At 37.1% G+C, this 23,125-nt stretch overlaps 1 protein-coding gene and 1 non-coding gene across 2 annotated transcripts; both read right to left on the bottom strand.

Moving 5' to 3' along the window:
- Window positions 1-357: 357 nt before the first annotated feature.
- Window positions 358-10,105, bottom strand: LOC149023837 (DHHC-type zinc finger family protein). The gene is made up of 7 exons (XM_089144311.1): window positions 9,830-10,105; window positions 8,472-8,564; window positions 8,232-8,333; window positions 8,071-8,133; window positions 1,324-1,422; window positions 1,128-1,223; window positions 358-1,006 (listed from the first exon to the last, which is right to left on the bottom strand). Exons 1-7 carry the CDS (start codon window positions 10,100-10,102, stop codon window positions 911-913), a joined length of 822 nt encoding a protein of 273 aa, XP_089000437.1. The 5' UTR covers window positions 10,103-10,105; the 3' UTR covers window positions 358-910.
- A 357-nt stretch (window positions 10,106-10,462) lies between these two features.
- TRNAI-UAU (transfer RNA isoleucine (anticodon UAU)) lies at window positions 10,463-10,536 on the bottom strand. Its single transcript has one exon. It is a non-coding gene; the product is annotated as a tRNA-Ile (tRNA).
- Window positions 10,537-23,125: the final 12,589 nt, after the last annotated feature.

The following is a 23,125-nucleotide window of genomic DNA, read 5'->3' as shown; positions in this document are numbered from 1 at the left end:
ATTTCAAAACTATGGAGTCATAATTCATAAAATTAACTGTTTGGTAGTGGAATGAAATCTGTGGATTCATCCTGAGAAACTGTTTAGTCGGCGTGATTTTTGTAAATGTGCAAAATGTTTAGCCACTTTTATAGTAGGGGTAATCTAACCCATAAATCTACAGATTCACGTTTTTAGTATAATAAAGTTTTCACATCCGTAAACGAGATCATGCTCAACTATAGCCGATTTCTACATGACACACATCTAGCATTTTTATGAATCATAACAGAAACTTCGATCTCAAGTGTAGCTTCACTAGAATTGTTCAGAAGTACCCCCGATGGGAACTCCAGATGATGCAAATCTAAAATCACACAGATGCATTGAAGATTTCAAAGGCGCATTTACCTGAAGAATCTGTATCAAGTAAACAAACAGGGCACAACCATTCAACAGAAGTTCAATTATGGAAAACTGTATACACATGATCCTTTTTTTTAAAAAAAAAAAGGGGCTAAAGATAAGACACTAATATAAATGAATAAAAATCACATGAGTAATCACCTAAGCAAGATAAATTTGTGTTAATTATAATATGAGCATACAAAGTGCCTACTATATCTGCTTTTTCAAAGCTTCTCTTTCCCCATGAACTGTCATCCTGATGATATTCTTGTATAGGTATGCAATCTGTATTTCTTGGGCTCTACAATAAACCCAACCTTGCTACTTTGGTTTTAAAGATTTGGATTCTACATCTCAGGCAATGGTGCTCCAGAAAGAGTTCTGGCTGTAGCATGTAAATTGTCTTCTTTTGAGAGTTTCCACCTTGTGGTCCAGAGAAAGGAGCAAAGGAAATTACATCATCTTGAAACTGCTTGAAATCTTCACTACCCATCCAAAATCATGGTCTAAATGTTGGCACATGCTATGAACTGTCACGCACAGCAGGAAAGCTAATGCCATCTTTGAGATGGCTAATTGATGTTGGGCAAAACCATTTCAGCACATTTGGACCCAGTATCTGACAAGGAAGGCAAGGAATGATCATCTTCATAAAAAAGAATCCCAAATTTTTTTCATCACATAAGGAGTATAAGATTTTGTGAACTTAACGGCAGTGGTGGGGTGGAGAGAGGCTTTACCAAAGTAATATTTCTGTAGAACCCAACATCATACCGGTGATGATAGCTTTTTCCAGATTTCCTAGCTAACCATTGTGCTCTTATTCCCTCATGATACTGGTGAAAGAGCATTGGCAAATCTACATCATTCACAACGCACAGGAAAGAAGAAGGAAAAAAAACACTAAACATTTAAAGCTTCAGAATTCCAATGCACCTCTATTGTAGTCAAATTATGGCTCAGAAGATAGATGTGCCAGCCCAAGAGAGTGCCGAAAATCAAGCAAAAGGAACCAATAATTGATCCACAAGTAATCTGGAAAAAGAAAAAAAAACTCAAATCAGCACTTTAGAGAGCTAGAAGTACCAACATAAAGAAGTTTTTTGAGTAACTCAGGTTTCTTTTGCAAAATAAGTTCTGACTAATATTGTTAAAGGAATTTTTCAAATCTGAAGGAAACTAAATTACGAATTAGAAAATTCCCAAAGACATGAGCAGCAAAAGGAAGTAATAGAAGTCCAAGCCACAAGTATTTTATATGACAACAAGTCTAGAGAAGTATCTAGACTGAAATCTTGTTTTGATACATAAAAGGATGATATGGCAATCATGACTATAGTTAGAAAATTGTCAAGATTGATCATATGTAATTTGAGAAAAACTTGTATTACCAGCTATCCATTTCCTCTTGTTTTTCCACTGGTTCGGTTTATTTGGCAACTTGGCCAGCTTGTTTTGGCTAATTGAAATGAGAGAAACTCTCTATTCTACCATGTGGCAGATATTTACAACATTCTCAGAATTTCTCCAGACCGGCTGGATTAGAAAAACTGTCTAATTCCATCCTAAATTGTTGTCATACAAGAAACAGGAAAACTCGAGTTCAAGAAGGTGATTGGACAAGCCAACCCTGATTGTGGTGTACATTTTAGCTTACATGCAGGGGTCAAACTTGAAGCTCAAAGGAAAATTCTAGAAGACTGTCGCATGACCAGATATAATGTATGGTGCCGAGTGTTGTGCTATTAAGAAACATCATATAGATAATCTCAGTGTAGCAGAAATAAGGATGCTAAGATGGATGAGTGGCAAAACTAGGAAGGATAAGGAATGATCATATTAAAAATGGACTAGGAATAGCTCGGATAAATGATAAGCTACAAGCAAGTCGATTGAGGTGGCACGGCCACATTCAACAGAGGCCTTTAAACGTCCTTGTGGAGATAAATCCAGATCAAAGGAATTAGAAGAACTTGGGGCAGACCTAAATAACCTCAAGAGAAGTGTTGAGAAAGATATGCATAAATTGGGCCTTGTATCTAGTATGGTCTCAAATATAGCTGATTGGAAGGGAAGGATCTATGTAGCCAACCCCATTTAGTTGGCAAAGGCTTCTTCTTGTTGTTGTTATGCAAGGGTCCACACTTGAAATAGGCTGGTTCTAAAGAAGCAACTTTCATAACGGAAAATAGACCAATTAATGTAGCCTCTGTGAGTAGCATGGCTAAGGCTTGGATAGCTCTTGTAGTATCCCTTCTGGAAAGAAGTGTGACACCCAATGGAGGGCCTGTCTCGCAAGGAATTGGGGCTGGTACAGTTCTGATGCATGGGGCAGCAGTGTTTTCTCTCTTGTGCAAAAGGCATAGGGAACCTTCTTACAGCATTGACTAGGGTTACTGATTTGATTATGTTCCTACACTCTGTGAGGGCACCTCTGTCAATTGTTATGCTCTGGATTTCAAGGGCTGGCCTCTCCTTCTGGTCCTCTTCTGTTCTAGCCATAGGGTCCTCATTGATCTTTCCTAATTTAGCTCTAAGAGTCATGGACAGCAGCTGTATCTCTTTGTAATCTCTCTAGGACCTTGATATTGGTCCAAGTAGGTTACCTTGTCACTGTAGTCTTCTAGGGCTGCCTCCGGTGGTTGCCACGGGCTCTCAGTGTCAAGAGTTGGTTGGAGCATGTTGGGGACAGCAACTCCCTTTCTTTGAGGAGACTCCCTGGCTAAGTGCTCTGTTACTCCAAAATCAATTTTATCAATCTAAGTTTTCTACTATAAAGTCAATTTTATCAATCTTCTCTGGCACATTTTCTGGAGGAAGCTTCTGACTGCGTGGGACTGATCTTCCATCGTGTAGCATCGTCTGTACAATCACTCAAGGTGCTGCCCTCTATGTGTAGAACTTCCTGAGTTGGAGCTTCTGGCTTTAATTCTTCCTGGACTGGAGGAGACTTGACTTCAGGTTGATCTTCAGTTTGAGGTGCAGGGCTAAGACTATGCTGATGTGCTTGGCTAGTTCGTATCTTCCTAATCTCTGCTGGTAGGTTCAGTAGTAATAAAACAATTACATGACCATTGTGGACAAACTAATAGACATTCTCTCTCCCCACAATGGTTACATCATTGTCATACAAGTATACAACCCAGGTCTCCCAAATACAATGTCACTCACCCTCATAGGGATTACATCACGCCAAATTTCATCAGAGTAAGCACGAAGATTGATAGGGACTAAAAACCACTGAGAAACTTCTATTCTATCATCATTCAAGAGGGAGACACTATAAGGGTGGGGATGCTCTTTTATTTTAGATCGGCCCATTTTACAAACGCATTAGACACCAAGTTGACACTACTACCACTATCAATAAGTACCTTGCCTATACAATTATCTGCTTTGATCTTGGTATAGAAAGGACAACTCCTCTTCCAATCTTCATCTTCACAAACAAGGAATTTGGAGGGAAAATTTACTGATGACCCATACTCCAAGTAACCTCCAAAGCAAAAGCTGCCAGTCAATTTTTCCATATTTCTGGCCGCTACTGGTTCATCAAGATCGTGGGTTTGCTGGAACTGCAACTCTGCTGCCAATTGATGAAAACCAGGTCAAAGGCTAACGGGTAATTTGGAAATTTCCCTAGACTCGGGGTTTGCCCAGGAAATTCCAGCAAAAGGGAGAAGGTTTTAGGGTTTCTAAGGTGATTTAGAGCCTGCTGAAACTGAATTCCAGATTTGAATCCTATTGTAATCAGAATCCCATATTAGAAATTTGAATTCAAATGCCAAACCAGGGTTAAGTTAGGGTTGGCGAAGGGGAAAGGGCTTGTTGTTTCTGCAATTCAGAGATAAGGGTGCTACTGTTCTGCACTTCGAAAATCTAGGTTTAGTGGATGAAGGGCTAAGATGTTAGAAACTTAGGGTTTTTTCTTGAAATTTAGGAATTCTGCAGAACTTCTTGAAGAAGATGAAGTGAAGGATTTTTCAAAGTCAAGAATAGTAAACAAATTTGGGAAAATAACGTTAGGACTATAGCCTAGTACTAGGGGCAAGTGGGCAACCAAAAGGGAAGGGAAAAGAGGGTTAATGGGGCAGGGGTTTGGGATCTGCAGGTGAAGTGATTCCTAGGGTGCCTTGGGTAGGAGAGGGGGTGGGGAGCCTGCAGGTGCTAAGGAGGAAGTGGGGAAGGGGCTGGGGAAGTCATGGGCTTGGGGGGTGGGTTTAAGGTGGTCGTGGGGGTTGCGGAAGGCTGCTGTTAAGGTACAGAAGCAAAGGGAAGGGGATTATAGGGCTGCACAAGCAAGGAAAGGGGTGGGGGTGGGGGACGGGGCGGGGCCACAGGCAAGGAAGGAAAGCAGGGATGGGTGGGGGGACTTCTCTTACTTGCTTGAATGCTTTAATGAAAGCTTGAAGGCTTTGATTATCACTTAAAGACTGTTGGATTGTTAAAGAAGATGAAGATCTTAACCAGAAACACTCAACCAAGGCCTGCCCTAAAAGGAGACCTTGGTCCTCAACTCAATCAAATTTATTGATCATCAAAATTGAATATTACAATGCAAGAAGAGGCTATTTATAGCCTAAAATAAAAGATTTTGACTGGTGTTGGGAATCCCTAATGGATAAGGATCCCAAATCTAAACTACCACACTCAAAAGAGATTCAAATTACTACAAGTTCACAACTCTAGGATTGGAATCTTGTAAAGACATTTGACTTGGGACACAAGCTAAAACTTCCAAATAAGAACAAACTCTATAAGATAAGAACCCCCTTTGGATAAGAAATCTTATCTTATCCACTAGCTAACCGCTAAAGGACTTCGACTCTTCACAATGCAAAATTGACTAGCCAAAAAAGAAAAACAAAAGTAGATCATTGACCCTTGGATCAAGGGGAATCTATCCAAACCCATATTGAGCCCTAAAAGGGGGCTGAAAATGACCAAAATACCCTTGGGGGGTATTCGGCCAGCTTGGATTGGCTATTTGGATTTGGATTTTGAGCCCCAATTATTTGGGGGGGTCCTTGTGTTTACATCACTAGTTTTAAATTCTGCTTTAAGCATTCCACGCACCAAAATACAACTCTTGATTGCTTTTAATTTTTGATAATCATTCTCTAGTTCATAGACTTCAACCAGAATTTGGTAGGCCTAGAGGAAAAGGGTCCCCCAATTCATCCCATATCAACAAGCTTTCTCACTTGCCTCTTCCCTGGACCTGACATACTTGGAGAATTATTCTGTCACCTCCCAGAACTTTCATTTACGAGACCATTTTACTTTGAAAGCATGAAGTGGTCAATATGTGGTGCATTCACTTACGTCAGTGAGGAACCTCACTGCTTTCCTACTGAATACCAAAAGCATATCTGAATATATGATTTTGTTATGTTGGTTTCTTTTGAATATGGTTTTAAAACCTTCACCAAAATTTCGGCTTTTACATGCTGGAATTCTAAACCTTATCCATAGATGTTTTAGAATCACATTATTCAGTATCAGATGATGTATGTAGGCCGAACCTCCCCCCACTCCAAAAGACCCCGCAGAATTGGTCCAAACGGTTTGCCAATGACCTACGGCCCCACCAGCAACCCAGAGAAGTTCATCGAATACCAATTTTGGTCAATTTTGTGGTATCCTAGGTCTGGGTCCCATTGAGTCCAAGATGATTTCTAGACCTTATATATAATTTTACTTTATTTCCTACTTAGTATCTTGCCACTTATTTAAGAGTCCTAGTCTAGGTGAGATTCCTAGAGATGTTGGAGTCCCACAAATTGAGTCCATTTTATTCCCCTTATTTTTAGGACTCCATAGCTACTCTTTAGAATTTGGATTGGAGTCATCTAGAGTTAATTATTGAGTTTTCTTGTTGGAGTCAAAGTCTTTGTCAAGGGTAGTTAAGTTAGTTTTGGATAGATCAATTAAAGTTCTAGTTGGTATTCCAATTTAGAGTCCTTTTATGATTTCTTTTTTTGAGGCCATAAATAAAACCGTCAAGCTATGTAATATTTAAGTTGAATTGAATGCAAGAATCTGCAGAATTGAGTCGTGGTTTTCTTGGGAGGACCACGGTGGGTTTTAGAGATCATCTTCTTCAAGTTCTTCAAGGTTCTTGCATCTCCTAGCAGTTCAATGATCACAGCAGCAGTCCAGCCCTAAACCAGTAAGCTCAGCCCCTCCCCCTCTTCCAGCCCACAGCAGCCGTCCCCCTTCTTCCCCTTTCTTCCACGACCACCAAGAACCTCTCCCCCTTTCTTCCACGACCACCAAGAACCTCTCCCCCCCACCCAAGAACCCCTCCCCACCCTTGCAGCAACCCTAGCACTCACCCCCACCCTCCCCCATACCCTGCAGCACCCCTCCCCAATCTCTTTCCCTCTCTTTCACCCCCTTCTCCCCTCTTGGATCTTGCAACAGTAGTAGAACAGAAAAGAGGAGAAAGAAAAGAGAAAGAAACAAGGGACAAAAAGAAAGATCAAGATCCAACGAAGATCCCAAGAATCAGTCCTACACCTAAGAACCAACCCATAACATCCCAAAACCCTCTTATACCTAACCGCAGCCTTTCCTTTCAGCTCAAAAGTAATCCTAGGTATCTCAAACCATCCCACAGAGATATTATTAAAACCCTGATCATCTCAAAACCAACCCATATCAAATTAGTTAAATCCTAACTTGTCCCTAAGATCTTCCCAAAGCCCTAACTCATCCGATTTCTGCTCAACAAAGCCCTACAAATCCCATATCTCTTTGTTAAATCCTAAACCTCATTTTCAGCTCAATTCCTATAACCCCATGTAGATTTTTGTTAATCCCAATCTTTTCCAAAAACCTTATTTTCCCAGACTAAACCATCCCAGCCAGATCTGTTAAGAATCTCTCATTCTTTACAGGATTCTGGGCTAACCTTAATTCTAGGGAAACAATCACACATCCCATAGCCCTAGAATCGTGGTTACATCAAAGCACTAAACCTGAAACCCTTCATCATGGAGATTAATCAACACATCTATGACTTAATCTTCTCAGTGAAAGACAATCTCCATGCACTCCGAGAATGCCCAAGAGAATATGATAGCCACTAAAGAGTTAATGGATAGAGTGAAGCTACGTTTGAATTACAAGAAGATTCTGAGGAAGCTGAGGATTTGATTAGCAGTCAGATTGAAGATGTGGACTTTGAACTATAACAACTGCAAAGAGGGGAAGAAAGGGTGCCTATAAATAAACAGCAAAGACAGCATAGTCAAACCCTTGACAACGCCCTCCCCCCAGGGTGCCTTCATGCTACTGGCAGGGTACAAAAAATTGCACTGGCTGTTGTCTTCAGCTAATATAACTGAACATAAAGTAAAAGTATTGCAGCCTAATCCTTCCATTAGTGTCCTTTCATGCTCAGGAATGGTATCAGAAACTTCAACCCAAATCCAACTGAAGGACCTTGCAATTTATGTTTCAACCCAACCCAGTCTGAACGCCCAAGAATTCTGTCAAACCTCTGGTTCTATCCAGGTGGACTAGCAAAGTTGTACACCTTTCCAAGTGCCCCTCTGTTCACCCTGGAGATAATATATCTTGAAGGTTACCGGGGTGGAGGAGATGAAAAGGAAGATAAGAATTACTGAATACTAAACCAATGGTGGGAGAAACTTTGTAGAGACAAACTACACTTACATATACCATCTTGAGGGGACCACGTTCCAAATCCTTCAGAAATGCACCGCTAATAATCATGACCTGCACAAATAAAAAGAGTTTCTTACATGTCTCACTTGCTTGAATTCAAAATAAAATTCGTCTGGTTTGTGTGGTGTGTCATAGGTTGAAAAAAGTACCAAGGAATATATGCAGCTTACTGCTGCATACATGATGAGGACTACGAAGGGCTTATAATTTGAAAATCCAACACAATTATTTATCCACAAACAGTGATGATCCTGCATCCAACATAAAGTGCATGATACTTAACCTTCTCATCTGAAGAATACCAAACAATAAAATTACACTTATAAGTAAACCCAAGACACAAATCAAGTACACCTCTCATAGAAGCAATAAAGGTACATGGTACCTACCATCTTGAGAATACATCTTTCGCAAACCTTGCAATGATGAGCTCGAGGAGGCTTGTAAGTGGAACACTTATCACAGTATCTTGACCGTGCACCCTGCCAAAAAAAAATCGAAGTTTCACACCCAAGAATACATCTCACATGAAGTTTGAGCCATGTCATAGGATCCAATCTAAAATCACAAAAGTCAGGAATTATATATGCTTCATACTGAACTATGGAAAGAGGGAAAGACAAATTCAGATCACAACCGGGAACAAAAGGCACAATAATTTATATTGTAAGGGCCTCAGAGCCCATCGCCATGATTCGGATAGTTGCAACAATTGTGTGGTGTGAGGCACTTGAGTTCAGTGAGAAACTGACCAAGGCCAGAGGTGAGACTTGAGAGGGCTTGGCCAAATCTCCTATTTCTCTCTTCTTCCTATTTTCCATAATTTGTTGCGACTATATCCAACCTGTCAATTGACTATTGTTGCTGTTTAGATGCCTAATGGAGACATATACCTAGACTACACAGAGGCTCGACTGAAACTGTAAGCAGAACTATCTATTGCATGGTTTAAGCCCACAATTGAGTGATACCTGAAGTTATTGCTGCTGTTATGACGCCTTGAATCTCATATTCTACCCCAGGAACCCATTGAGACCTTCCATTGACTCTAATCTCAGCCACATCTAATATTACGTTTTGCTAAAAGTTTGTTAAGTTACTAAATCTGTCATCAGTTTCTAATTCAGACCTTGCATTGTGGCTTCCAATCAGGCATCAGTTGGCAAAGGAATTTGGAGATTTCCCACATTTGGCCAGACCCTACAGTAGTAACAAAGTAGTTGCTGATTTGCCAAGCATTGAGATCTTAATAGTTGCAGACTTCAAGTTCTATACAAACTCTACCATGTTTCCCTGCTGTAACTAACTACTAATCCAACCAACTACGAACCATCTTATATAAAGATAATGTACTACTACCGTATCAATATATACTCATGGAAGACCTCAATTTAAGATCAGGCATATCCCTGATCAGTAGTTATCACCATCTCTATTATTGTAATACTTGGTCCAAGTCCCACTTGTGGGCCGGGTATAATCCTTTTTGCTTAGTTAGTGCAGTCCCATTACTCTATGATTTGCAGAGACAGCATTATAAGCATTGTCAGCATTATCTTTGATGTTTCTTTTGCTATTTGACTTTATTATCCAGATCAAAAAATGAATATCCCGAGCACCTAATCAAGAAATTTTGTTTGCCCTTTCTATCTATGTTCCTTTGACTAATTTGTTTCGAAAATAGAGTAATAAACTCAATCAATATCAAATGCTACAATGGGAAGTTAATTATAATAAAAAAACGTACATTTTTCCCGGACCTCTGATCGAAGCCGCCGTCGTCTTCAACATCGGGAACAAAAGTGGATGGAACATGCCCTGGATCGATGAGAACACAAGCAGCAAAGGAGAAGAAGCTCATGAAAGCAATAAAACTGTAGATCAACATATGCAGTATACCAGCAAAGCTCTTCAATCCCAACCAATCTTCAATGAAGATAAAAACCGTAGTGTAGTAAACAAAGCCCATCAAAGAAAGAACCATACAAATTGGAAAAGATAGGAATCTTTTGATCTTCATCCCCACTAGTTCTTCTGTTGATCAATATTGAGTACCTACCTCCCCTTCAATGACTTCTTCAGCAAATCCATCCTTCCAACATCTTATCACTCTGAACAGTTTCAGATTATCCTCGAGAAGCGAATTCAGGTTATAAAACCGATCGGATTGATTGGGATTTTGGAACGGATTAACGGTAGAGAAATGGGGTTTGCCACGGTCGCTGTGTCGTAGGAAGCGCCGCCACCCCACAGACGGTGCTGTAGAATTGGGCCCGAAATTCTACTGACCCACTAAGAGTAGGGTTTCAGGCTGGGCTTGGGCTTGGGCACCTGAAACCTGAGTATTATCATAGGGTGGGATAAAAAAAAAAAAATAACGTGGTCCCGGCGGGGCTCGAACCCGCGACCTTCGGCTCATAAGACCAACGCTCTAACCAACTGAGCTACGGGACCTTGAATGTTAATTGGTTGGAGAAAGAACAATATAATTAAAATTTCAACAACATTTACGACCTGACAATAGCAGATGCTGCAGATCTACTCTCCATCCCACCTTAAAAAAATAATAATTAATTAAATGGATTTACTTTTTTATGGTTCTAGACTTCTGGGTGGCAAGTGGGAACTATATAAGAAAGAGAAGAAAGAAAGAAAAAAATGCCACCATTCTTAAAAATGAACGGAAATTACAAAAATAAATTCCAAAAGCGTTAAGTTTTGTTGGAAATTTATGAAACAATAAATTTCATAAAACACAAAAGTTACATACTTTAATGTAAGAGAATTCAAAATCCCAATTCTGAAAAAAAAATACTAATAAAGTATGTATGTATTAAAAAATAAAATTTTCTGGGTCAACAACATTAATAAAAAATAAACCTACAGAAGATTTCAGCCAAGAAAGGGGAACCACCAAATATCAAATGTAAATCAATCGCGAAAGAAAATCAAGAAGAAAATAAGTGTTTCTACTAAAATAAATAAATGTAATTCCACTTGTCAAATTAAAGTTAGCAACACCATATCCAACTTCTTCGGCACATCATATCTTTGTCACTTGCCCTTTTACCCTCCAATTTTGGCACAACTTTCATCTTCATCACTACGATTCTTCACAATCGTTCACCCCACAATTCAAACTCATTGTGTCCCAAACTCCTAGTGATCAACCTCATCTTCCTCCAACCGACCTCAAGTATACCATACATACATTGCTTTTTGGGCTTTTTGGTGTTACTACACTTTTTTAATTCACTCCTCCCAACAACCACTACAAAATGAAACTCAACAATACCTAAATCGAGAAATTGTAGAGTTCTCTTTTTTTTTTTTTTTAGAAATTGTAGAGTTCTCACCTCCTGCCCATACCACACATTCCATTAGGTCACCCACTCTTATTCGATGGGAACCTCCAATCCACCCTAAAATTAAACTCGATGGCTCCTCATTCTTAGACCCACACCTCTTTGGCATTGGTGGATTAGTTAGAGACCATAATTTTCACATGATTTGTTTTAGATCAATAATATATATGCTTCCAACAAAAAAAAAAAAAAAAACTACATTTTGGTGAGAAACTAGAATTTATATAAATTTGCAAGAATTGAATACTTTCAAGGCACCAATCTTAGGCAAGAGAATGTCTAGTAACTCATGAAGAAATTGTTTAAAAGGTCTTCTTATTAGGTGTGATAAGGATGATTTTTCATCATTTCCCTAGTTGTCTCTAATTTGAATTATTTATTTTCTCCTCCTATTTGAATTTTTTCTATTCATCCTTCTTCCCATTCAAAATCTTTCCATACCATCTCATCCTTTCATTTCATTAGTATCGTAATTTGGCATGATTGATTTTTCTATTAAAACATTTTCATGCATTGTGTTTCCATACAAACATTTCCATGTCGTATTTCCATGTTTTATATCTTTCTTTTATTTTTCATAGTTATATAACAGCATGTGATGTATGTTGCCTATCTATTTGAGATTCTTTTATATGAAATCATTCAACCATTTTTCCTATTGAGGTTTTGTCTTAATATGATATCAACCTAAAACATGATTCTGCATCTTGATTAGTCACATCTTCTTCTTCCTCATCTTCTACCTCTTCTTCAATGGCTACCAATACTAAGTCTGCTGATTTGGATTCCTCGTCTCTATATTTCCTTCATCACTCGGACAATTCGGGTGCCACATCTTTTCATTTTAGTTCCAAAAATGGTACCAAGAAATACTATCATTATGACTTTTGTGGTTTGGATGGCCATTCAGAATCTCGTTGTTTTAAGAAATATGGGAACCCTCCTAAACGTGCTACAAAAGTCCACCGCACCGCCATCTCTTACGGTTCACTCTCTTGCAGCAACTGTGGCCCTTTTGTTGTTGTGCCATCTTTCACCACAAATCAATACCATAAACTTCTATCTTTGTTGGAATCTAGCAACATTACACCATTGGTAAATGCTATAGGTAGAGTATCTTCTTTATGGGTTACTGATTATGGTGCTAATCTTCATATGGTTTCAGATTTGTCTTTATTTTATTCGGATAGTCTTGTTCACCGCATCCAATATATTTGCCTTCCAAATGATGGTTTTGCTCCTGTTACACATACTAGAATTGCAGCCCCATACCGACTTTATCTCTCACAAACGTATTACATGTTCTTTCCTTTGGTTTTAATTTGTTATTTGTTAACCAATTTATCCAACAACTTCATTGTTTCCTAACTTTCTATCATGATCATTGTGTGATATAGAATTTACGCAAGAAGGAGAGGATTGGGCTAGGTAAGGCGTACAATGGACTTTACTATTTGGAGTTGGATTATCCCGTTGTTGCTACTATTTTTTCAGCCAATGACCTTTGGCATTCTTGTTTAGGCCATCCATCTTTAAAAGTTTCTAGTTATATTGCACGTTTGGATCCGAATATTTCTTTTTATAAAAATTGTGTTTGCTCTATTTGTCCTTTAGCTAAACAAACTCGACTTCCTTTTCCATCTAGTAGAATTTCTACCACCTAATGTTTGAATTGATAAATTATGATATATGGGGACCTTACTTTGTTCCTCAATTCTTTGTGCAAAATATTTTTTAACTCTTGTGGAGGATTTTTCATGATGCAGCTGGGTGTTTTTGTTAAATCATAAATTTGATGCTTGATCCTAATTAAACGTATTTTTTGCTATGATCAAAAGCTTATTTTGATATCATATTAAACAACTCCAGAATGATAATGCTTGTGAGTTTTTTAATTACCATTCAAATGATTTTTTTACATCCCATAGTATTATTCATCAACATAGTTGCATTGATACACCCCGACAAAATGTGGTTGCTGAACGCAAACACCACCACCTTCTCATAAGTTTTGAGGTCCTTATGTTTAACCATTTACTTGCCTCACTGCTATATGGTAAGTCACCACTTCAAGTTTTATTTGGAAAGATCCCTTCATATTCTCATCTTCGAACTTTTGGATGCCTTTTTTATGGTCATAATCATTCATCCATTCGTCATAAATTTGATCATCGAGCATCTCTAGATGTTTTTATTAGGTATCCATATGCACAAAAAGGGTATACGATTTATAATTTACAAACATATAAGGTTTACATTAGTCGTGATGTCACATTTATTGAATATTCTTTTCCTTTTTCGAAATTGGCATCCCTATTATTGTCTTTTTTTACCCATTGCAACTCCAAATATTGATAGTTTACCCATTTTGTCGAATCCACCCTTCTCAACCACACCCTTTCCCCCAACCAGTTAAAGAACCTCCTTCACCCAGCCTCCCATCCGCCACCATCTCCCAACCATCTTGGGTTCATCAATGGCCATCCCATCTTAAAGGCTATCATTGTTACGCTAGGAATGTCCAAGCTCCTCCTTCATGCACAAGTACTCTCACTAATGCTATTTTTTTTTCTCTCTTATCATAGATTATCCTCATCTCATTTCAGGTATCTCAAGGCTTTAAATTTTATAATTGAATCTACAAGCTTTGCTAAGGCTATTGTTTCACTTGATTGAAAAGAGACAATGGATAGTGAAATTGCAGCTCTTGAAATTAACAAGACTTGGTCTCTTGTACCTTTGCCCCCAAACAAGAAACCCATAGATTGTAAATGGGTTTACAAAATCAAACGATATTCAGATAGGTCAATTGAGTGTTATAAAGCGCGTTTGGTGGCAAAGGATAATACTCAAATTGAGGGGGTTGATTTCCATGAGACATTTGTCTCAATTGCTAAGTTGGTTCCTATCAAAACACTTCCTACCATAGGCGCTATCAAAGGATGATCCTTGTATCAATTGGACGTCAACAATGCCTATTTCCATGGCAATCTTGATGAAGAGGTATATATGACTCTTTCGCCTGGTTATCATCGTAAGGGGGAGAAATTAGTTTGTCACTTGCACAAATCACTATATGGGCTTAAGCAGGCATCCCGTAATTGGTTTTTCAAGTTTTCTGGTGGTCTTATTGATCTTGAATATACACAATCTAATGCATATTACTCTCTATTTTCTCTACTTACAAAGTCTTCATCTACCTTGTGCTTTTTATGTTGATGACATTTTAATTTTTAGGTTTGACACAACTGTGATTTCCAACTTAAAATCACTTTTTCATCAACGTTTTCATATTAAAGATCTTGGTTCACTTAAATATTTTCTTGATCTTGAGGTGGCACGTGCAAAGAAAGGTATTTTCATCTACCAACGAAATTACACATTGGACATCTTAACAGATGTTGGTTTCACAGGTGCTAATTCGACTCAATTTCCAATGGAAACAACACCTCAAGTTGACTACTTCTGATGGTGAGCCCTTACCTGATCCAACATCATACCGTCGATTATTGGGCCGACTTATTAATCTTACAATTATTCGCCTAGATATTGTTCACACTGTGAATGTTCTTACTCAATTCATGCATGAGCTTCATAAACCTCATATGGATGCTGCTAATCGGTTACTACATTACCTCCATGGCATTCCAGGACAAGGGATTATTCTATCTACTGAAAGTGAGTTATCTCTTCGTGCTTATTGTGATTCAGATTGGCAAGTTGCCTAATGACTCGACGATCTACCACTAGATATTGTATATTTCTTAGTTCCAACCCTTTATCTTGGAAATCTAAAAAACAAGCCACTGTGTCCCGCTCATCTGCTAGGCTAAATATCGTGCTATGACCATCACCACTTGTGAACTCATATGGTTAGTTATATTGCTAAAACATCTTGGTGTCATGGTCCCTCGACCAATACCTTTATTTTATGACAATCAAATTGCTTTATATATTGCTGCGAACTTAATCTTTCACGAGCACACCAAGCACATCGAGATTGATTGTCATGTGGTTCACGATCAGGTTCGACATGGTCTCATTAAACCCATCTCCACCATTAGTGCTGCCTAAGTTGCTGATTTTTTCACCAAAGCCCTTGAAAAATATTTGTTTTTCAGTCATAGAGGCAAGTTGGGAGTTCTTAACATTCACTCTTCAACTTGAGAGGGAGTATAGGCGTGATAAAAATGATTTTTCATTATTTCCCTAGTTGTCTCTAATTTGAGTTATTTCCATATTATTTTCTCCTCCCATTTGAATTCTTTCCATTCATCCTTGCTCACATTCGAATTTGTTCCAAACCATCTCAACCTTCCATTTCATCAGTATCCTAATTTGGCTTGATTGATTTATCTATTGAAACCTTTCCATACATCGTATTTCCATATATACAAATAACATTTTCATATATTGTATTTTCATGTTTTATATATTTCTTTTATTGTTTATACTTACCTAACAACATGGGATGTATGTTGTCTATATATTTGAGGTTCTCTCATATGAAATCATTCAACCATTTTCTTATTGAGGTTTTGTCTTAATACTTCTTTCTTTCTTTTTTTAATAAAAAATGAATTCGTTGAAAAAAATGGTCTTTATATGCATTAGCATCCATCTTGCATAATTACAAAGTCAAAATGATGACCCATTCAATGGATTTTTATTTGTTGTAGGCAGTTGCTTACAGATAATGGTTGAGATGTTACCACGTGTACAATGATGCATCATATGATTATAAAATGTGAAGACTTATAATTTTTCTTTTTACTTTTTTAGAATCATATAATTCAAATTTACAAAGATAAGTCCCCATATTGGATTCTACCCTTTTGTGAAACCATATTGGAGGAAAAATGTTGAGATTGTCTTTGAGGGAGAAATCCACTCCCTTCCATGGAAACCCTCACAAATGTTGGATAAAGGACCCAAAATCGAGCAATAGCTGAAGTGGATTTCTAGTGGATGACACAATTTTACCGGTGACCGTGAGAATCCATTGATGTGGTTAAAGATCAATAAGGCTAGAAGTCAATACATTTTACATCGTCAAGCTTTTCAACAGCTTCCCCAATCCATTGTGGATTTCTATTGCCAAAGCTGCTAGAGAAACGCATTCTTCTCCGTAGATTTGAACAAAGCTTCACAACTTATCGACCTTACTCCCAAATTTGAGCACATTTGCATTTTCATTTTCCAATTACTTCTTCATTCATCAATGAGGAAAGTTACTTAATGTATATTTAACTTCTCACATAATAGGTTGTGACGACACCAGTAGAATCGCCTCCAACAAGCTTGAGCTTCTTACTGAACCACCCAAATCTGAATCTATTTTTTGTTTGAAATGCATAACCTGTTTTCTCATAGGCAAAAACACAAACAATATATCACTAGTTGCACATAGATTTATCTTCTAGGGTCATTTGTTGGATTATATCTCTATACCGGTACTATTGTCAAGGGAGAGATACTTGACATTCCAATATGAAGAGGTCTTGAAATGACTCACATTCCACATCATATCAAAGTTATCTACAAAATAAAAATTGAATGCAACAACTTTCATTGCAAAACAAAGTCCACGAGAGCCACAAGGCTGAGAAGAAGGGCCAAAGGAGAAACCTTTACCCTAATTTTGGCTGCAAGTTTGAGTATGAAATCAATCTAGGGTCACAAAAGGGTAGATTAATCCAATCCATGGACCTATTTTTATAAATTTAAAATATATAATTCTAAAATGTAAAATAAAAAATAATAATTTACAGTTAAGTCCCCATATTTTGATTTAGAGCTGTAGGATACATCATTGCATAGGTGACAACATTTCGACCGTTAGCTATAGGTAGCAACCACTGTAGCAAATGAGCTCAACGAATAGGATCAACTAGTGACTCATAGAGAGATTGTTCAAAGAATATTCACAGGAATCTTGAAACAGGTTTTAATGATTGGGATCTACCCAATTGAAGTGTTTATAATAGGTTGTTTCTAGTGTGGAAGAAGGATCCACATCAAAGGCAATCTTTTTCTTTTTATATATAGACTGATGATTTGACGAGTTGGGTTATTATAAAATTACACTCACAATCAAAGGTAGCACCCAATGCATAAAAGTCTCATTTTTGACAAGATTTAAGATGGGTTATATATATACAACCTTATCATTGTTTCCAAAACTTGATAAACCAACAATTAATGTTCTTTCTATTAGTTCTCCCCCCACTCCGCCCGCTTTCCGCTAAAGCATCGTCAGGGTCATAGTCTCAAGAAAGAAAGAAAACTACTCAACAGAAACACTGGAAAAATATGTTTGCAGGATCACCACAACTCAGAAGGTGGATCTGAAACAAATGCCAAAGACTCCTTTTTCTTCTTCTTCTTCTTCTTTTTTTTTTTGGGTAATACCATAGACCATTACGATATTATTGTGCATACGTTGCAGTTTCGTAGTTTGCTTATTATAATTTTCTAATCTAAATGGATCTTATTGTAAACTATAATCTTCTATTTAGGTATTTCTTTTATTGTAAATTTTTATTCTAGTTAGATCTCTCATTTATTGTAATTTTTTATTCTAAGTAAGTTATTTTCCTGATGGAGAAAGTATGTCTCCCATTCATCTATTTATATGTATCAATTTCTCAATAATAAACATACCAATATTCAGCCAACTCTAAACTTAACATGGTATCAGTCTAACATTCTATCATGTGATCTTCTCCTTAACGGTAACCATACCTCCGTCCTCAACTACTACTCTAATAGTTGCCAATCCATCTAGTCTAACAGTTGCTAATCCATCTTCTCCTTATTTTCTTCATAATACTAAATCCTAATCCTAAACTTCCCCAAGTTTGAATCATGGCTAAGCTTTCCTAACTCCAAATCCTAATCCTAAACTTCAAATGCTAAACCTAAACCTTGAGGGGGAGTGTCCGAAAGCTATCTCCAATTGCTAAACCTAAACCCTTTTTTACTTTGGTAGAATGCTAAACCTAAACCATGAACACAAAATCTTGATCCAAATCTCTACCAAAGCCTAAATCTAAAATCCTAAAGCCTAAAGTCAATATCCTGAATCCTAGACCCTATTCTTCGGTCCAATCAAAATTGCTTTATTTGAGTAGCTTCCTAATCTATTTGCCAATTCTCTTGGTCGTGCATCATCCATCATCTTCAATCCAGCATGATCTTCATGATCCACCTTGAGGGGGAATATTACAATATTATTGTGTATACCTTGCAATCTTGGTAGTTTGCTTATTGTAATTCTAATATAAATATATCTCTATTATAATTTTCTAATCTAAATAGCCTTTATTGTAAATTGGAATATTCTATTATAGGTATTTCTCTTATTGTTATTTTCTATTCTTGTTAGATCTCTCATTTATCGTAATATTCTATTCTAGTTAGGTTATTTTCCTTTTGGAGAAAGTGTGTCTCCCATTCATTTATTTATATGTATTAGTTTCTCAATAATAAATATACCAATATTCAACAAATTCTAAACTTAACGGACTCCTTGAAGACCATAGGTATCTTTCGAATTTTTATTTGCGCCTGCGTAGATATCGTTTGCGCAGGCGTGTTATTGTGATAGTTGTCCTTAAGTAATCCAAGGGTTAAAGTATTGGGGTAGTTCGGTAATTAAACTTACAAACTTTTATAAATTACATCAATTCACCTCCAAATAAATCAAATTCACAGAAAAACTTCTCTCATAGCTTTGGAAAAAAGAGATCCAGTGAACCGCGAACCCTAACTTTGCCTCTATTCTTCGTCATCTCTCTAGATCTGTCTTCTTGATCTTAATCTTAGTTGCAGATCTTTTGGACGAACCCATCTTCTTCAAAATCTTCACCAAAAATAAAAAATAAAATTTTCACTTGGAATATACAAAATATGTATGCAAGCCATAAGTATTTTTGAGTAGATCATAGCTCAATGCTCTCAGTCTAGAACTCTGGACAGACATTCTCATCATTTTGTTCTTAGAGATTACCTAATCCAGTGGGAATCGCTTATGAGACAATCAGAGATGATTTGATTATAGAAATTGTTTCTTGTTGAACAAAAAAGATATAAGATTATCGCGTTAACTCGAAAATGTTTGGTCGTAGTCTCTCAAGAATTTGAATAGTGTGGAGTATATCTATTATTTTTTCTGTTTGCAGTAAATCATTATTCACTCATGGGGAAAGCAATCACAATTGCTTTTCATGTCCCCTTGCGTTGGTGCTTATTGATAAAATTTTAGGATGTTCATCACATCTCAGGATGCTCCATCAAACCAGAGAACGTTTCAGAAGAATCAAATCAAACAGTTGAATCCATGGGATATATCCATGTTTTCTTATGCTATGGCTGCTGGGTGTATTTTGGGTTAGAGATCAGATTCACACAATCTCGTTTTCGGCGTCTTTAGGTTATTTGGGCATTGTCATGTGAATTATAATTATTATTAGGGATTAGTTTTGTAAATACAAAAGTTATTTAGCAAAAATATTAAAATTACAAAACTGCCCTTATTTCTCAATGGATGGATGAAACGAGTAACAGATGTCACATTCATGTGCCTGTGAGGGAGATACCTGCGCAAGCACCAACAAAAATCCGTATTTTTGATATCCAATGAACAACTTAGTTGGCATCTCTAAAAACATGGAAAACAAAAACCTACATCGAAGAGTTGAAAGACAATTTGATGTCATATACTAAATTAGTTGGCTTCTTTCTATTACCTGTTTATCATCTTAATATTGTAGTCTGCTAGAAAACTTAGAAAAACATTGTCCCCTAATTTAAGCATTAAAGTCCTAACAGTTGAGATAGTTGCTTGTGGAATCAATCAAGCCAAAGCTTATTTTAATCTACCACAAATGAGAATAGCATAACACCTCATGGTCTCAACTTTTAAGTAACTACTAAACAACCTTAAAAGAAACATAAAAAAGCTCAGTACAGAATGTGAATGGTTATCTACTAAACAAAAGAAATGTTAAGTTTAAACAAATATTTATGAAATATTTTAATGCTAAGTATCTCCTTAATCAATTCCAGGACATTGTATGTTGTTGCATAGATGCTAAGAACTATCTCAGATGGCAGCATGAATATATTTGGTTGCCGGCCAACTGCCATCACCATCTTTCCAGATCACAATCTGGATTTGAAGATTATTAATGATTGTCCACTGAAACCAGTTAGCATTAGTGCAGGTCAATGACTGCATAATCACTTGTTTTTATTGTTTAAGATCAACATTAAAAATATAATCAAAGATTAGGAAAGCCTTGCAAATGGTTAAGTGTATCAATTCATGGAGTTTCTCTCTAATTACTAAAAAATTGCACTAGCTTCTGGTATGGCGGTGCCGTGGTGGTAAGATATCTCAGGTTTGAACCTCTGTCCCTCCACACCTTTTCCTACCCTAAAGATCCTACCCTAAAGAAGAGGAAGGGAGGAGAAGATGTGAAAGTACAGAGGTTTGAACCCAAGACTTTCTTGGTCTTATTGTCTCTATAAAGAAGACTACCACCACTATACTAGAAGCACATATACATAAAAATCTTTAAATCCAGTTAACCAATTATATACACTGATTGCATCTTACTCAAAGGAACTCGTCAGAGGTGTAGATTGAGGATTACAACTATCCTTTGATCTAGAGGGACAAAAATGGCCAACTAATCCGGGTAATATAAGAATATGACTAGTATAGCTTATGGTGGCCAACACATTTCTGTACCTTTGTGTCTAAATTTCTCAATCTCAATGAAGGTTTTCTACTAATATAATTAAAGTAACTATACTTTTTTTTTGAATAAATTTCCCTGAGGTTCATGTGCATTGATTCTTACAGGTTTTGCATATTGATTATTAGTTAAAAAGATTTGCAAGGTAAAATATTAATACACACAATTATAATTATAATTATCTTTTAACCCCAAAAAAATAAAATAAGACAAGTCCCAACTGAAATTCATTAATATCGAGAAAGGTTGGTGCATAATATAATTAATTATTAACTACTTGTTGTGAAGTTAATTAGCTTATTGAATTAAGTTAATCTAATCAATTTCCTTAATGATTTCTACATCGACTATGTTGAGCAATGCGATAGATTATGGGCAATAATTTTCGGCGACCACAACCAACCGTTGCATTGATTTAAACCACAATCAACGGATCAATAATAACTTACGAGACCCATAAATCATGGTCATTACAATTAATTGACTTAGGGTTTCAGACACATCGATATTGGAGTCTCCACCACACGTGAGCTGGTGAAAACTGACATGCATAGCTTTCGTCTTATGTATCAAGTATGACCTTAGAACCGACGGCCCGGCAAAGTTTGAGTCACATCATAATTGGAATATTCGAATTAGATGATCTCCATATTAATTTCATTAAAACTAGTATCTTAAGGGTTTATAGATGGTTGATGAGCATTCTCTTAAATTTTCGTAAGGTGAAAACCTAGATAGGGTTTGATATCTTTCTTCTTTAGACTCCAAAAGGAGAAGAATCCAGATTATCATACGACATTACCATGACAGCACAAAAGAGGGAGAGTTTTGATGGCAGGTTTGACTATATGTGTATCAAGGGGAGTAGTGGAAAAAGGGTCCTACTGTCACATGCTATACCCATTAAATTAAACCAAGTTTGGAGGTCCCAGAGACCATTTGGGAGGAGATGCTAATTTCTATTTATTTTTGATAACTTGGATTTGAGCTGGATTATGCTTGATCACATATTATTTGTGATGGAGGAGTCACCAATTCAGCAGGCATGCATATCGCTTACGTTTTGGTGATATTAGCAAAATAAACCTCTTCCAGTTCTTTCAGAGTTTCAGGAGTTGGGCATTTTTCGATAGATTCTCAACCCATTAATCACATTATGCACCACCACCAAAGAGAATAATATCTGTGAAATCTTGTTCTTGCCATGAGCAAAGACAATGAACTCTGACTACTTATGCTTAAGAGAATCATCTCTCTCTTTTTATATAAAGGAAGACAAAAGAATGAGTTGATCAAGGAAGGCATGATATAATTAAATGACAATGGTACTAGGTTGTTTGCGATGGAGATATCATTTTGGCCCACCCTAGAAAGCTACACTGGGATGATCTTTTATTGTCAAAGAAAGAAACGTGGATGAGGCACAAGAGTCCAGAGAATCCAACCCTATGACTAAGAGTTGATTTGTCATCTTATTATTATTATTTTGGCAGATATTTGTCATCTTATAGTTACTATTCTTTTAGTCTTAAGAGAGTACCAAGCTAAGGAGCAGTTTTTGATTACATATACCTAATGTCTCAGCTAGTAACATTGATTGGTTCTCACTAAACTACTAGTTTACAACAAGAGCTGTCCTAGCTGCTTCTGTGCTGTTGGCTAAGAAGGTTAATCATCTGGGAGATGGTGAGTGAGTTACTTCATATTTGCTGCCCATGGTGTTGGTAGGTGGGTTTTCTCAGGGGTGCTTTGCTTGGTGGCATCTTTGCAGTGGTTTGTTTAAATTGGTTCTTATGAAATACACCAACCCACCTAAACCTGTGACAAACCTAAATTCTATGGCTGTGAGATGAGGCATGTTTGGCTTCACAGTTGTTCTCATTATAACACCTCTCTTTGATTGATTGCACAGAA

Source organism: Hakea prostrata, chromosome 2 (genome assembly GCF_041222555.1).
Source record: "Hakea prostrata isolate BN-2017 chromosome 2, UWA_Hpros_2, whole genome shotgun sequence".
In the NCBI taxonomy this organism is placed as follows: domain Eukaryota; kingdom Viridiplantae; phylum Streptophyta; class Magnoliopsida; order Proteales; family Proteaceae; genus Hakea; species Hakea prostrata.
The sequence above is the reverse complement of the archived record's forward strand: the minus strand, read 5'-3'. Positions and strand labels throughout refer to the sequence as shown.

Coding starts and splice junctions, on each gene's coding strand:
- LOC149023837 (XM_089144311.1), bottom strand. CDS start 10,102: ATGAAGATCAAAAGATTCCTATCTTTTCCAATTTGTATGGTTCTTTCT. Junction 8,334..8,471: donor AAAGATGTATTCTCAAGATG/GTAGGTACCATG, acceptor TGTTGGATGCAG/GATCATCACTGTTTGTGGAT. Junction 1,423..8,070: donor GTCCCCTCAAGATGGTATAT/GTAAGTGTAGTT, acceptor TTCTTTTTCCAG/ATTACTTGTGGATCAATTAT.